Source organism: Cygnus olor, chromosome 2 (genome assembly GCF_009769625.2).
Source record: "Cygnus olor isolate bCygOlo1 chromosome 2, bCygOlo1.pri.v2, whole genome shotgun sequence".
NCBI lineage: Eukaryota > Metazoa > Chordata > Aves > Anseriformes > Anatidae > Cygnus > Cygnus olor.
This window is the reverse complement of record NC_049170.1, coordinates 65,282,025-65,297,998: the sequence shown is the minus strand read 5'-3', so window position 1 is coordinate 65,297,998 and position 15,974 is coordinate 65,282,025. Positions and strand designations below refer to the sequence as shown.

Sequence of the window (15,974 nt, the reverse complement as noted above, 5' to 3'; positions counted from 1 at the left end):
GGGTTCTCTACACTCAGTTCACAAGTCTAAATAAGTCTGTTTCCTAAAGTTTTATTTTTATATCCTGTTTTTCAGCAGCTAATGAACAGTGCAAAGTATCAGTAGCTGAAAGCATGGGATTTGAACAGTACTGGACTCACAGGCCATCGATTACTGAACCAGAAGGTAGTTGGTAGGTCTCTGAGAAGCAGATGAAACTTGCTTCTAATCATCATAGAAACACTTCCACTTGTTAGTCTAAAAATCAGATAAGGTATCGTTAATATGTCTTCATCCAAGTGTAAAAAATATTCTTGAACCATTGCCATGTGATGTGCTTAATGACAGTGAGAAATTAACAAGCTAGCTAAAACTCTAATCTTTTATGCTTTATTTATTCATTTATTTACCAGACCATCTAAAAGCCCCTGGTATGATAAAGGCATTGTGTGCACACGGGGAAAAAAAGTGGTCCTAACATGGAGAGTTAATAACTAAAGATATGAGGCAAAAGATGAAAATGAGAAAGTGGGAAGCACTGACAGCATCATTTATAGGTGTATGTCTTTGTGTTGGTTGGTTGGGTGGGTTTTTGAAATTGCTGATAAAGTAGCCATTTTTTCTTTTTTGTTGTTGTTTGTTTGTTTTTAATAAGAAAGCAAAAGAAAGCTTTATAAGAATGGAAGGAAAAACAGGACAGTAAGGTAAGTGAAGATTTTTGAGGGGTAGATTGGTGAAAGCAGACAACTTATTACTTGATAATCTTACAGTGCAATAATGAAAGAAGAAATATCTTTTAAGGAAAGAAACTAGCCAAGCAGCTGTTATCCTAAGTACGGTCTTATGTTCATCCTTGTTCTGCAGACCAGTGGAAGCAGACAGAATCGAAATGTAGCCTTATATTGAAGTGAGTGCTGTGATGAATAAGGGTTATGCTAAAGTTCGTATAAGTCTCTCATCGAATTACCGCTCCATCCTATGCATTTCTCCTGCTTGAACCTGGAGCTATTAATGAATCTCTTTTAACTAAAGGAATAGCATTTTGCCAATTACAGAGCAAGTAGTACTTTTGACTAGGTAAATACTTCCTAGTTCTTAATGTGATATTTAAAACTATAATTCCCATTTTGCACTCTATAATTTACGTATTAATCTTTGACTCATCCTTGACATTCTACTTACACCTACAAGTACAAGCACAGTGTGTTTTGGAATTTAACAAAATTAGATATACTGCACTTTGCCAAAGAATGACTGGAGAAAAGGCATACTTTTTCCAAAGCTAGATGAGTGAAAAACACACCTCTGCAGCTTTAGTGAGTCCATGTGTGGCAGAGCAGTACATGTGGGTCAGGGGAGCTATTTCCATGTTTCATCATTGGATCATCATTTGTCACACTGGAGATGAACAAACTGGGCAGAAAGGAGAAATACTTTCTATTGCTTAAGTTTGTTTTACATGCTTTTTTACATGTAAAATAGAGATGCATGCATCTCTATTTTTGTATGTATGCATTCCCAACAGACACTTTGTGCTACAGAGTTTCCAGACGGAAAGAATTCCGCTTTCTCTATCGATTTCATAGGTAGATGGGTCTCTCCATCTCATCTGTTTGCTAGGGGGGACACCTCTCCAGCTATTTACTTGAACCTGTATTTCAGTATATCTTCCAGTATGTCCCAGCCTTAGTGATTTCTAAGACAGATCAGAGTGAAGAACAGTCCAGCTTCTACTTTTCAAAGTTAGATTGTGTATGTGCTAGTTGGAACCCATGAGGGCCAAATGCTGTGTAACAGAAAAATGGCATCTGGTTAGGGAGCCAGAGGCTGACGATTGCAGCCACCTAATGAGGCCTCTCTCAATGCCACTGCTCATCTTTATAGCATCTTTTTAGAGACAATATCTGGCACCCAAGTTACAGCTGCCAACCCTTGCTCTGATGCAGGGGATGATGTGTGGCAGCAATCAAGATGTGAAAGACATTGTCCTGCCTGTAATTATCATGCCACTTCATGTGCTGGAGCCAGAATGGTCATGTCCTGGAGGACACAGAGCAAGCACAGTGCTGTTTATGCTGCTTGTCTACGTTATGTATTTTTTCCCCTTCTTATCGTCAAAAGTTAGTGTCCTGAATCTCATGTGGTTGGGTCTTAGTGAATGGTGGAGCAACAGAAGTTGAAAATTTACAGAAAGGAAGAAATATTTAGAAAATGAATCCCAAAAGAGCAGCAGCAATGAAGAAGTATTGGGAAAGGGGGAACATGGCACCTGGTCACCTAGGGAAGAAATACAGCATGGTTATACCTTACTGAAATCTCAGAAGTGCTTGTGTGTTATGCCTGTGAGCTAAAACAACGGCAAAATGCAGCAGGCCTGCTCCGGTATCCAACTAATGATAACAAACCACCTGCTCTCTCTGTTGTTCCCTTTTTTTCTCTCATTGAGCAAGTAGGCCCAGGAGCTTTTGCTATTGATTTCAATGAGAAAATATTCAGGTGTTAAATTCTTTCAGGCAGGGATTATTTTTGTATTGCCTGACACACTGGGACTTTTGAGTTATGACTGTGGGCATTAGGGAATCAGGCAAATTATGGAGAATAACAGTAGTGAAATAGTATAAAATGTAAATTATTTTCTGAAGATTGTTTAAAGCAGACATACACAGTGCTTAGCTAAATGTCTCAGCAAAATCCAGATCTGCGGCAAACTGAGGAGCATCTGGGCTGGAGCTGTCCCTTCTAATCACAGCAGAAGGAAGTCATTCAGTTAATTATGTCATGGAGATATGATCTCCTGTACCCCTCAGGTCAGGACTGGGCTCTCACAGCCAGCTCTAAATTTAGGCAAAGCAATGTTTCATAGTGCAGCAGACAGCCAGGGCAGGAAGGGAGCCCTATAACAGGAGTGGCTACAGAGCTCTGCTTTGATCCTTTGCTTTGCCAAGTAGCTACTGCTGGGGAGTTTCAGTGCTCCCAGAAGAAGCAGTTGCTGTTTCAACTCTTCCAATTCCCCAGCAGCAGCGAAGAGGCAAGCCCAGCTTTTGCAGCAGAAGAGGCACAGCACCCAGGGGGATGCTTGAGCCAGTCTATTTTACACTTGCCAAGTTTTAGCTTTTATCCTGCTCAGTGTTTATTAACCAACCCAAATCAAATACCTATCACTGCAGTTCCACTTGGATACTTGTTTCTGGGGAGGTGGGGGTGGGGGTGTGTCTTTCCTCTGTGATTGCCTATTGTCTCAGAGCCCTTCTATCTTACAATCCCTTTGGAATCAGACGTGGAATTGCCCCAGCCCAGCTTCATCTACTGAATATGACGTAGAGGGAACAAATCAAACTGGTGGGTATAGAAACCCTCAGAGGCAGAAGGTGGTCTGAGAATAGATGACAGGAATTTATTTATTACAGAAATATGCATGAGTTGTAAGAGTAAAGAAGTCCTGGATGTGAAGACAAGAGTTCTTATTAGAATAGTAATGATAAGCAGGCTTTGGGGCCTTTTAAACGAATAATGGCAGTATCTCTCTGTCACAGTTCTCCAGATGATTGGATAGTTCAATGGACTATTAAATAAACTAAACAAAATCCTTCTCTGAGTTGACAAAACTTAGGAAAACGTCTTTACAGAAGACAAACAGGGATTGAAGAGGAGAGTGCTTGAGGGGCTACGCAGATTTGCTTTGAGCATCTCATACACGTTCTTCGTTGAGAAGAAAATGGTCAGCTGTGCTCTTTCAAAGGTTCTCCCATTTCACAGTCTCATGGTGGCTTTCTAGTCACCCAGAGAAGACTGTAATTCTCCCTTCAGCAAAGTAATTGAATAAGTTATTTCTACATGAGTGTTTCTAGTCACATCATGTTGCTCAATTATTCACTATATGCACCAGAGGAAAAGGGAAAAAAAAGTTCAATTTGTAGCAAAGAAATCGGGCAATTTTAAGAAGGGAAATAAGAACCCTAAGGGTATTGTAACACTAGAAAGGCCTACCAGGAAGGTTGTGCTGTCTTTCAAGGGAGGTTTTAAAGTGGAGGTTAGAGAAACATCAGTGAAGAATGAGCTAGGTGAGGTTAATTTTGCCTCATTGCACAGAGAAGAGATAATATCTCGAGGTCCCCTTCTGTCTTGTGTTTCTGTGAATCTGTGCTTTTGTTACTGTTGGTCATTGTCCTTTTGTTGATATATTCCACTATGCTGTTTGTCGTTTAGACTGCAACTCCACATTAAGTGCTGCCTTCAAAGACTTTCCTTCCACAGTAATCCCTTTTCTGGAGAGCACACTACATCTTTCTTTTAATAAACACATACTATTTGTGTGTTCCAGTCCTTACCTCCTCAGGCTTTTACAATTGTTTCCGGCAAATTGCATTTTCTCATAGGCTCCAGGCATTGAGAGGAAAATTACAGCCTGGTAGTGAAAGTTCACCTAACTAAAAAATGTTAATGTCTCCCAGTATGTGCTATTCACATGGGGTCAAACAGTGGGCTCACAGAATTCAGGCATAAAACACGTTGATTTCGGCAGTGCTAGCATTTGGCTAAAGGAGCCTGACAAATACAACAGAGAGCTGTTACAGATACTGTCCCTGTATTCCCTTTGGTTAAGACACAATTTAATTTAGTAGTACAGCTTATCCCATTTTTGAGCTAAACCTAAGTCAAGAACAGCCTATTCTCCCTTATTTCTACACCCAGATGCCTCACTGTCATTTATAAGATCCATTGAAGCCTCTCTGTGAGTCATGAATGTTGAAGAACAAATGACCAGCCACTTTGGGTCTGAAGGACGAAAAGGAAAATTCTCATGGAGAGATCATTTCCACAGGCTCCTCAGAAAAGCAGTGAGGAAAGGGAGGCAGGAGGCTCTCTTGGATTGCTCTGATGTAACCTCTGGAGTAGCTGAATTTTGCTGGCTGCTGACAAAATACAGAGCCCTGGGAGAATAGCTTCCCAGCTGAAGTACTTCCCTGGCTGTGTGAACCTGGATGAGCAGGATAAGGGGTGGTGCCCAAGTCCACTCGTCCCCTTTGTACAGCCCTGCCAAGGAAGGGAAGCAAGCCATGGTACACACATATGCTGTACAGGTTCCTTGCTCAGCCACATGAGGAGAAGGAAAAAAAAAAAAAGGAAAAAAAAATGTTGTTGGATGATTTTGTGGAATAGTGTTTGAGGAACTTGGGTATAAAATACATTTCTTCCATGGTTTCCTGCTAGAGGCCTTCTCTATCCTAATTCTAAAACAGCTTGAATACCAGGTCTTTGATGGAGTAAGTGATTTTCAGTTTAGGACCTGAGACTGTTTTTGTCTGTATGCATGAAACAACCTGAGCTTCTTGTAGTATTGTACAAGCCAAACAAGAAGTACATTAAATACACATCATAGGGTTACTGCCAACTAATTTATAGCATGCTGCAGTATTCACTCCACACAGCAGTTGTCTGCTTCCTCTAGCCTCTGTCCTACCCATTTTCAGCATGTTTCTATTTTTATCTCCCCACCACTTGTGGTTCCAGAGAGGCAGTCTTTCATATGGGGCCAAACCTTGCGAAAGCCTGGTCAGTTACTCTTAACTTTATTTTGAAATGTGGCTCCCTTGATAAAAATGCACTTGGTTATGCCTTCATCTCATTGAATCACACTTGGAGGTATATATACTATATACTATAGGTACTTGCCAATGGTCTATGCCTGTGTGCGCTGGAGGACTAGCACAAGGAAGCTGCAAGAAAGGTTATTTACAGGATGTACCTAGCACTGGCTGGCTTCAGCCACAATTCAAATGGTGTTGCTTCCACTTAGCTCTGCAGCAGAAGCTCACGTTCCTCTGTACACCCCAAAAGAAACACTGGAAAAAAACATTCTCCAAAGTCGGTTTGTACTTCTCTCTTTCTGGCCCATGCTGGGCACCACTAAGAGGCAAAAAATTCTGCACAATTGTTCATTTCTCTAAGCCTACTATAAAGCTAGTCAAAGGACTTTGCAGGTGACAGCTGTCCTTGCTGAGGGGACAGGCAGAGGAAGGATTTCCAGAGACTGCTTAGTAGCTTTGAAAGTTTTTTGTATGACAGGGACCTCTGATTGCAGCCTGCAAATCTATTAAATACTGTAACTGCTCCTGGTATGATCATCAGTGTTTGATTTCCACCCCCTCTCTTCTTTTCCAAAGGCATTGTTAGTTTTAATACTGGGCTTTTGAAAACTACAAATATGACCGCTCAGTCAATATATTTTTGGTCTTTGTTTCCTCAACTGCATTTTCAAAACCACCATTTTTAATTGGTCACTTGAGCCTTTTTTTTTCCAGTGACGTTGAACCTCTTATGCATGTCACTTCAGAAGCATTTTCCAAACATTGTAGGCGTCATGGAGCAATTTTAGCATAAAAAGAAGAGTAAAACTAGAGATGGCGGGGGAGCAAATTACATTTTGTATATATAGTATTAAATGCTTCCATTAGTTGCCATAGGGATGGGCAGAAGTTGGTCTAAAATGACAGCTTTTCTGATGCTTGATGTGTTTAAAAAGAAAACACTGGGGGGAGGGCTTTTCATTGTTATTATTACCCTGGGAGTCTTTTATACAGGAGAGGAATGTATTAAAGTCATATTTCTCTTAAAAACACAGTGGGGCTATGTTAACAGACCAGGCATCACCTTCACTTCTCTGCGGAGGCACTGACCTCTACAAAATATGTATCTTTGTAGCTTCAGGACTGAACTTCCACAGCTGCTCCAAGCTTCACATTTCTTCCTGTTGTGCAAGCTATCAGGCAACCCCTCCTCCTGTGCACTATCTGTAAATCTGTGCAGCAGTAACCCAAGGAAAACTTTGTCCTGCAATTGCTGCTGTGCACACCCTGATTGCAACAGAACTGACAAGACCTGGTTTTCAGGCCAGGCTTTTCTGTTTGTTTGCTCTCTTCCACGTTTGCTTGGTCTGAATACTGGAAATCAACAGAACATGAGCCCTCAATTTACAGATACGCTATGAACTCCCACACAATCATGTCAAAAAGCTAAGAGGTGCAAGTCGTATCACAACATGTCATCTAAGCCTGTAACTATCTGATGTTAAAACTCTCTCTCATGTCAAGCATGACCAAGAGCAGGGCACCAGCTGTGCTCTTTGCTGGCATTCAGGTCCCTGGAAGTTGTGTGTGGATTGTATGTGTGCCATACAAGGGACAGTTTTTGTTGTTGCTACCAAAAAAGGTAAATGTTTCAGAAATGGCTACTATATAACACACAAATAAGATCTAACTAGGAGGCTTAATGTTATAACTGTCAGTGTTTCTTAAAGAATCCCATAAGAGAAGGATCTAGCCCATAAGGAATGAAACTGAAGCAGTACATTTTCCATTGACTTTTAGTAAGTTTTCAGTCAAGCACCTGTGAAATTATTTAAAAAAAATAAAAACTCTAGCCTCTGGGCTGTGACACACGTGCCTTTTTCATTCTCCTAAAGACAATGTTTTATTAAAATTACTTATCAGCTGGGGGGACACTCAGCAAACATCTTGAGAAGGCCACCCATAGACTGTGAAATGTCACTCATCAAGGCAATTATTTGCCGCCTTTCTGTACATGCTGTTCTGACAGTTCATGCGGGTGCACCTCATGTGATTGTACTGTCTCCAATAATTAGTGAAAGGTGGGCAACAGAATCAACATATTATTTTTTCTCAAAGGGTTTGACTGAAAATAAGTGCAACCCATAAGACACTAGATTTGTCCTCAGCTAATGTTGTTTTTTAGAAACCAGCTCTGGTCCAACATTGTGCTGAAAGACCTGATCTTCTGTCAAGTTAAAGGAACTGGAGGAGAAGATCTGCATCAGATATTCCATGTTGGAATGCAAATTTGGTGTTAGTCCTACAGATTCCCACTGAAAGTGCAAAGTGGTTTTCCTCAAAGGCAAGCAGAAATTCTTTGAAATCATGAGCAACATGAAGAGCTTGAAGTGCTCTCCCAAGTCTGCAGTGTGTGGTGAAAAAGGAGGAGGACGTGGGCAGAAAACAGGCATGTCTGAGGAGACAGGAGAACTACTGTAGTCCCCATCATGCTAATGGAGCACATAGCTACAGTACATATTCCTCTTTTAGACCATACTTTTGCCACAAGGCAGAAGTAACTTGACAGCTCTACAGTCTTGCTGTCATTAAGAAAGAATTAGGTTCCTCTGGCTTGCTACTTTGCTCGTCATTTTTGACATTGCGTAGCTCTGCGCTATGCAGGATCAAATCCTTTGATTAAAGTCAGGAAAGCACAGCAATATGTAGTTGCATGTACTTACATATTTGAAATGCACAAAAATATCCAACTTGCACACAGAAAACTGCGTCCAAGCTAAGTAAAAGGCAGATGCAATCTTTGGAATGACTCCAGTACTGAGGTACAGTGATATGTGTCCAGGAATGCTTGAGGTATCAGGATGATTTTGTCAATTACATTCACACATTTCATTACAAGTCCTGTAAATGTTCCTACTGCAAAATATGTGGCTTTTCAGTAGCTCAAGGGCAGTGCAGGGTAGGAAACAAAAGACAGGTGGATGTTTTTTTCTGAAGCTCTTGTTGTTGATCTATTCTCCTAGCGATGTGAAACATTAAAAATGCAGTCTGAAAATCTTTGAAAACTGTATCGGAAGTTGATGCAGTTTTTGGAGGATAGCACAATGTAGAAACAGGAAAGGAGATTGATTTTATGTAAATTATTCAGAGACTGGCATTCATATGCATTATTTATCTATGTATGCTTGGTGCCCCATGAATATTAAATCTCATCATGTTATTTGACATATACAAACTATACTTTGTAACTTCATTTATACTCCATTGTTACATCTTTTCCTTACATAAATTCAGTTGGCAAGAATTCATTTGATTTCGTTCTAACCAGATTGCAGTTCCTAGGTTTTTATCAAATTTAATCATGTTACACTGCTTATGTCCAGCTGCTCAGTTATTTCAGAGTTGTTTATCCCACTTACAACCAGCAGCCAACTGAAACTAGATTTAGGAATGATCCACTAGCAGTGCAATTTCTCAAAGGCCATCAGAAGGCTGTAAAGACTGTAAATACACATTTGTTTTCAGTCTCCCTGTGTTGGGTTTTACCCCTCTTTTGATGAAGGTTAAGACTGTATTCGTTGGTACATGCACTGGTGTTTTAATCAACGGCAAATTAAAATCATTCCTTATCCTGTTTTCAGCAATCACACCATCCTTGGTGTCGGGGCTAGTGTAAGCTCTGGGGACTGCTCAGTCCTAAGAAGGTGTAGAGGATGGATGATTTTGCTGGATTCCTCTTACGTTTTTTGGCTGCTCCTTTGAACCTTTTAAAGTTCCCTTGCAAAAACTCCTAGAAAAGTAAGGAAGCCAAAAGGGATACCTCCCCCTCCATGACTGCTGTGTACTGGCAGTGCTATGGAGGAAAGCTTCACCAAAAAATCTGTTTTACTAGTTTCATCCTGTTCCCTGCTCTAGACAGCTCTGCATTTCTCTGCTTACCCCCCATGTCACCTGTGGGAATGAATTTGGGAATGTATTTTTTTGTCTTTTTTTTCCCTGTATGGTTTGTTATAGGGAAAAAAATAATAATCTGATCATGTAATTGAGGAAGATGACGAAGTCTATTTAATGCGGAAGAATTTCTGCCTGTATAAGGACTGAAGAACTCATCTTTAATATACGTGTGCTCCCAAAATCTCTCTTCCCTAATATGTTTATGTTCAAATGAAGGCATATCAAAGTGCCATATATCATCTTAGAATAGACTTCTTCTATGCAGGGTGTCTAACCTTTGTTCTCCGTGACAGCATTTTAAGATTTTCTCAGATAATAACTTTTTGAACTTCTTGTTCGTGTCACTGGATGCTGAAGCTTTCTCTTTTCAAGATCATCTTTTCTGCTTTGGAAAGTGTGCAATGCTTGCTTCAGAGCTAAATAATGAGAATGTGACCCTGATGCTACAAAAGCCAAAAATAAACTTTCCACTGATTTCAAGAGCCAGAACTACCTTTATACTCTCTTCAGTGTTTCTGGATATTGATCATTCTTATGGCAGAAATATCAGAAACAAATACATCCACACTGGGAGTTCCTCTTATTCTTGATAACTCTTCTATAACTCGGAAGTGGTTTCAGCTTGGGGACACCAAAATGGATTTGTACAAAATCTGTCGAAACTTCCGAAAACATCAGCGTTAGTCTCTGTCACTGTGAAGCGCATGTAACACTCATTTAAATATTTTTGTTTTATCGTGTCCTGTGTGACACATTTGTCTTGCATTACAAATAAGAAATAGAGAACATATTTGTGTCCTAATTTTGCTAGCAATCCTCTCTTTTTAATATATCTAAGCACAAAACTGATAATTATGATTTAAAAAAAAAAAAACACACTACTTTTCATAGCTTAGGGGCTTAAACTTTTATATTCTTCCTTTATTCTGAATGTATCCCTCAGGAAACAAGTCTCTGTAATAATCACCTTGCCTACACTTCTTCAGTCACACATTACATTCTCTCTCCCACTTTCTTTCAGGTTAGTATTAATGTTTGTCAGCAGCAGACTTTTTTTTTTTTCTTCTTTTTTTTTTTTTCCTGAGGCTCTGAGTCATTACAGTAACAGTTATGTTCTCAATAGAGAATTCAGGGTAGGAAAAAAAAAAAAACAGCCCTCTTGCCTACATGTATCTGACTGTTAGAAAACCACAAGGCTACTCACTTCTTTTAAATGCCAAGTGTTCAATTACTTTCCTCTTGAGGGATGGTTGGATTTTTTTGGTTTTCTTTTTTTTTTTTTTAATTTGGGAAAAAGTCAAATGTGATGCAGTAGGTTACTTAAGCTCCTGATGAGGAATGCCAGCTTCAGAGTTTTCCAAAGCATGACAATGTTTCTCCAAATATTTTTCTGAGGTCGGTTGGATGGTTTTATAGTCTACCTCACAAAGAGTTCAATCTCAGTCTAGTCCTCTGGGCGTATCTGTGTATATTACAAAACCATTGCATTGATTATGGGGACATAGGGATCTGTGCTGATAAGAGGTCTGGCCAATAGCAGAGGTTTTGCAAGTTTGGCTTCAGGGGTTGGTAGAGCACAGGGAAGCTTTCAAACAACTGGAAAGCAGTTTCTGGTTCTGGCTGCTGTTGCACTTCCCTGTCCTGCCGTGTGGGGTGCTCTGATGTTCTTGGAAACAAAGACAGAGAACACATTTCAATGCACCCTACATTATTTCAAATGTTCAGTGCCAAACTTTCAGAATGAGCTTCAAGGATATGTGAACCCTGATCTGGGGACTATATTCAACACAGAACAGATCTGTTTCACCTGAACATGTTTCTAGACATGCAGGCTTTTCAGCTCAACTGGAGGTAATGGATTTCCCTATTTGAGGGACTGAGGGTCAAATGTGGGCCTATGCTACCATTCTAAAGGCTTTGTAACCAGGCAGGCAAGGATTTCCCTCATGGCGATGAATGCCACAGAAGCATATAAATAAAAGGCACTGTTATCTTTCTTGTTGCTAAGTATTACATAGTCAGAGAGAGCTCTTGGCAGCTGTCAGAACTACTGCACAATAATTTAAAGTGAGCTATAAATCCCTGAAATGGATGAATGTATCAAGATGGTTGATTATGCAATGGTCATTAGAGAGGTTGCTGGTAATTTCAACAACTGCGCATATCAGTCAAGTTGGAAGATGACAATGCAGATTGAAAGGGTGATGACAAAGAGGACCAGAAGAACACAGCAAAGGCTAATTGACAGGTGTTATAAAACATTCTCCAGCATGCAAAGTTATATTGTTCTCAGCCTCCTTTGGACTAAGAGATCCAGTAGCTCTAAAAAAAAAAAAAAAAAAAAAAAAAAAAAGTATTGCTAGCAAGTAGCAGATATCCTTGCAGAACATGAAGGACAGTTTTCTTCTGTCTTCCATTCTCCACTGCCAGTCTTTCTTTTTTTTCTGGTTTTCTGCTGAAGAAAGCCAGTAGGGCTAAAGAGGCAACTAGTTTGGATCAGTCCCTGGTTCAAAAGATAATGGATCCAATAATTATCAGAGGACAGTTTGGAAGGACCTATTGTTCGGTAGTCATCAGGGCAAACATAAACTCTCTCAAATACAAGCAGTAAGGTGCAAGCAGCCCTCCACAATGCATAGTGGAAGGCTTGAGTTGTTATTGCTGTTTGGTTTTGCTTTAATTTGAGTTTAGGAATGAAAATGCTTGTCACAACTCTGAAAACAGGAACACTTTGCATAAGCTAGATCCACCACTAAGGTAGCACTGAGAGATGCCTACTCAATCCAACCACATTTAGTAGGGTGCCAGTGTAGGCACAGCCATGCCTGATTCTATCTGAAGCCCATATAGCTCACCCATACCTTCAGTAGTGTATGGATGCTTCAAAGAAGCATTTAAGAAACCTTAGAGTGGAAATCCCTGCAATGATCTGCTCAGAGTGAATCTTACTTTCTAACCTGTACCAAATAACCCGTAGTCTGAGAGTTTATTTATCTTTTTGGGCTTCTTCTTAAAAGTCAAAAAGTCCACGGTATATGATTTAAACAGCTGTCTGATGCTGAAACAAAAATCTGACCTTTCAGAACCTCCAGTTTTGAGCATCATTTAGGTTTGGTGGCAGTGCATTTCAGAGGCATTTATAGCTGATCTCTTGAGCAGAATATCTGCAAACAAGGGAAGACTAAGTCTGATTGTTTCCTGACAGTTCTCTTGGACAGAACTTCTGCGACAAAAATTATCAAAGGATCACTTTTATCCCTGCCTTTGTCACTTTCTGATCAGGCTTTGGGGAACTATTCTAAGAACTGCTGGAAGAAGCAGGCTCCTAGCCCTCTCATGAGGGATGTCCTGTGCAACTTAATAGCATTGCTTTTGTCAGCTCCTAGTGCTTGGCTTCATCTAGGTTCCAAACAATGTGCGACTCCAGAAACATTAATCTGGATGAACTGGAAGCCATCAAGAAATAACTGTGCTGTATTTCAGTTTATTAACTGTCCAAACCCACTTTCAAACTTGGAAAAGGTATATTATTATTAAAAAGATCTTAGTAGAATCGTATTCTGCTTTCACGGTCTGTGAATGTGCATGTTTAAGCTATCATGACATGACACTGTGCTATTTGATTTATGTTTTTACTGATGTTTTGACTGAGGAGTTTGTTGCAATGCACTGCTAAATGGAGGAAAAATCAGAAACTGCATCAGACAACCACTCTGTATTTCATTCTAGAAAATAGCTGGCAATTATAATTACTCACCATGTTTCTGGCTCAGAATAAAAGTGGCATTGCACAAAAACCACACTGAACATTCATCGTGATTAGAAAATGCTCCACACCTTGGAGTGCAGTGGAGACATAAGAATAATTTTAAATGCAAATTAAATTGTGGGGGTAGCAAAGAGAACAGATAAAAGACAGTAAAACAAAGCCTTTCAATTTCTTCAAATTAGCAGGCTAATGTAGTATAAAAAAAAAGCAGTTCTACTCAGATCTGTGCTAAGAGCTTTCATTTCATGATAATATAAAACAGCAGATCCGTCACCTTTCTCTATTCAGTACTCTTGATTTTGAGGCTGAAGTGAAAATTAGAAGCTGTTCATTCCGTCTCACAGACTAGGTTGCATTTGCTTAGTCTTATTCCATAACAGTAGGATGGAAAGAGGTCAGTAACAGTGGTAAGTACTTATCTCCTGTATGTGCTTTTATTTATTTATTTTAAAAATCTTTCATAGTGCTTTTGCTTTCGATCAATGTGTATTTCCTGCAAAAAGCTACATCGTGTATTTTATATAAAGCTGTATGTTATGCAGAAACGCAATGATTCCTAGAGAATGCTTGTATCAGATGTTATAGCACCTTCAAGAATGAATTAATTAGTTAAAGTAGGAACTCTGGAATAGGAGAGATTTCTGGATAATCTATATATTTCATAGCATCAGTGGAATGTTTTTGTGTTGTTTTTTCTGTATGCCTTGTCCAACAAGCAGTACCAGATAAGAAACGATTATTTTCAAGGCAGTATTTGCATTATATTCATAGCAAAACATTTAACAGTCTCATTACCCTTGTGGTAAATGATGAAGAAAGTAGGTGTTTTGCTTACTGGAAGCAAATTGTTAGACAAAACACAATGTTACGGTTAATAATTATGAAACACTTTACAGTATCTCAGAATACAAGCTGCAATGAGGAAGATCAGAGAGAAAAAACAAATTCTTAAGGAAACTTGATGCAGTTTTTTTTTTTTTTTTTTTTTTTTTTCCTGAGGAAAGTTTTTATCAAATCAAAACCAGGGGCTTAATTTTTCAGTATGAAGGGTGAGGGGGAGTGGAGGAGATGATCATAGTGTCACCTCCTGTTGCTAAGTAACAGCATCTCCTGGCCATTTTTATCTGATAAAGGAAGTCCAGTTGACGTTATGCATTATTCATCAGAGTTCCAATCAAACAGTCAAAATTGTTTGCTTACACTGGGGACATTTAGTAAGATCAAAGAAACCTTCCTTGAAACTACTGGAGCTTACACGACTGCCAGCCAGCTCTTGATATTTTGCAGTAAGTATCATTTCTGGTCTGGGAGTGCTACAGCCAAGTGAATTGCTGAGGAATTTTAAAAGTTTGCTCATCGGGGTAGGCTTCGGAATTTTAGAAAGGACTGCATGTTGATAGATGAAAACCAAATTAAAGAAAAAAGAAAAAGTTTTGGAACCTTGGTTTCTTGATTTTTGCCAGCATAATTAAACGAATTGCTTGAAGCAAGGGTCTCGGTCTCCCTGCCCAAACCTTTCTGTTAGGTTTGTACAGAAAAGGACTAGAGGTATTTTTGTCTGTCTGTCTTAAAGTAAATGTTGCGCAGAGCTGTTTGTATGCTTATGATTATATGCTGTAACTAACTGAGGTGTGGAGGAGAGATCTGGGTTGTGACTTTTCTTCAAATCTTGGGTTTTTATGTGAGTTGGTGAGAAAAGAGGAAAATGCAGGAGATAGCAGGAACCTGACTGGAGAAGGGTCAGGTATGTGCATAATCCTGGGAACTCTGCCTGGCAGAGACACACTTGATTCAGTGTGCATCTTTGTCAAATGTAACCTAGGATTTAAACAGATCCAAGGTTCTGAAGAATGCCAAAAACATAAACCTTAACTAAGATGCAGTGATATGAGTATCCTACAATTTCTTAATGGTTGTTCTTATCACCTCTTTTAAAACTGATGGTGGGATGTTCTGCTGCTACTTCTGGTCAGTAAGTAGGAAGGAGTAAGGAAAGGTTGGTTTCTGCCTGTTTAGGCAGAATGAAATGTCCAACAAAGTACAACCTTTTGTCTTCCTTCTTAGTGCTGTGTTTTGTTGTGAGCAGCACTAATGCTGTCTTTACTGTAGTCTATTACAATGGAGTCTGCTCGGAGGTCCTGGCATTGCTGCTGTCCGTGGCACCCCCAAGCTCTTCTACTCTCATTTTTAAGAGCAAATGTAACAGGCAGAGTAATATAAGTATGTACTGTAAGAAATGGAGACTGTGGCAAGAATAAAGGTGATTGTTCTGGAAAGGTACCAGGAACCTTGCTAACACTGTAGCAGTACTTTTCTCTTACGTCTTTAGACAAAGATTTAAACCAAATATCCCAAAATAGAAAAGGATACTTGCGAAGTTCTATGAATAGTGATTTGAAAATGTTTTGACCCTAATATGCCAAACTACAACCTTTAATGACTGCCTACACTATTCTTTCCACAAAGAAACTCACCAACTTTTCTGTCTGACATCTCTATTTTTTTCCCAGGAATCTGACTGATCATCCAGACCAGAGTATTGTACACACAAATAAAGTTCCATCAAAATGGACTACTTTTTGGATGTCGAGTCTGCTCACAGACTGTTTTACAGTCAAGGAGCCCAAGGTAAGAAATTTTGGCACTGTCTAAGACTGACTATTTTAATGGTACAGCTAAGATATATAGGGCCAGTCAATGGTCAG

At 39.6% G+C, this 15,974-nt stretch overlaps 1 protein-coding gene across 8 annotated transcripts in view; it reads left to right on the top strand.

Moving 5' to 3' along the window:
* PHACTR1 (phosphatase and actin regulator 1) overlaps positions 1 to 15,974 on the top strand; it is a 376,918-nt gene that overhangs the window by 42,442 nt on the left and 318,502 nt on the right. For 2 of the 8 annotated variants that reach the window (XM_040546897.1, XM_040546888.1), the window contains exons 1-2: positions 13,546 to 13,676; positions 15,780 to 15,897. In XM_040546897.1, coding sequence (XP_040402831.1) covers positions 15,837 to 15,897 — 61 coding nt within the window. In that variant the 5' untranslated portion in view covers positions 13,546 to 13,676; positions 15,780 to 15,836. Of the gene's footprint in view, positions 1 to 73; positions 173 to 13,544; positions 13,677 to 14,430; positions 14,556 to 15,183; positions 15,238 to 15,779; positions 15,898 to 15,974 lie in introns of those variants that run through there. The other 6 variants (XM_040546889.1, XM_040546892.1, XM_040546891.1 and 3 more) reach the window with 5 other exon arrangements.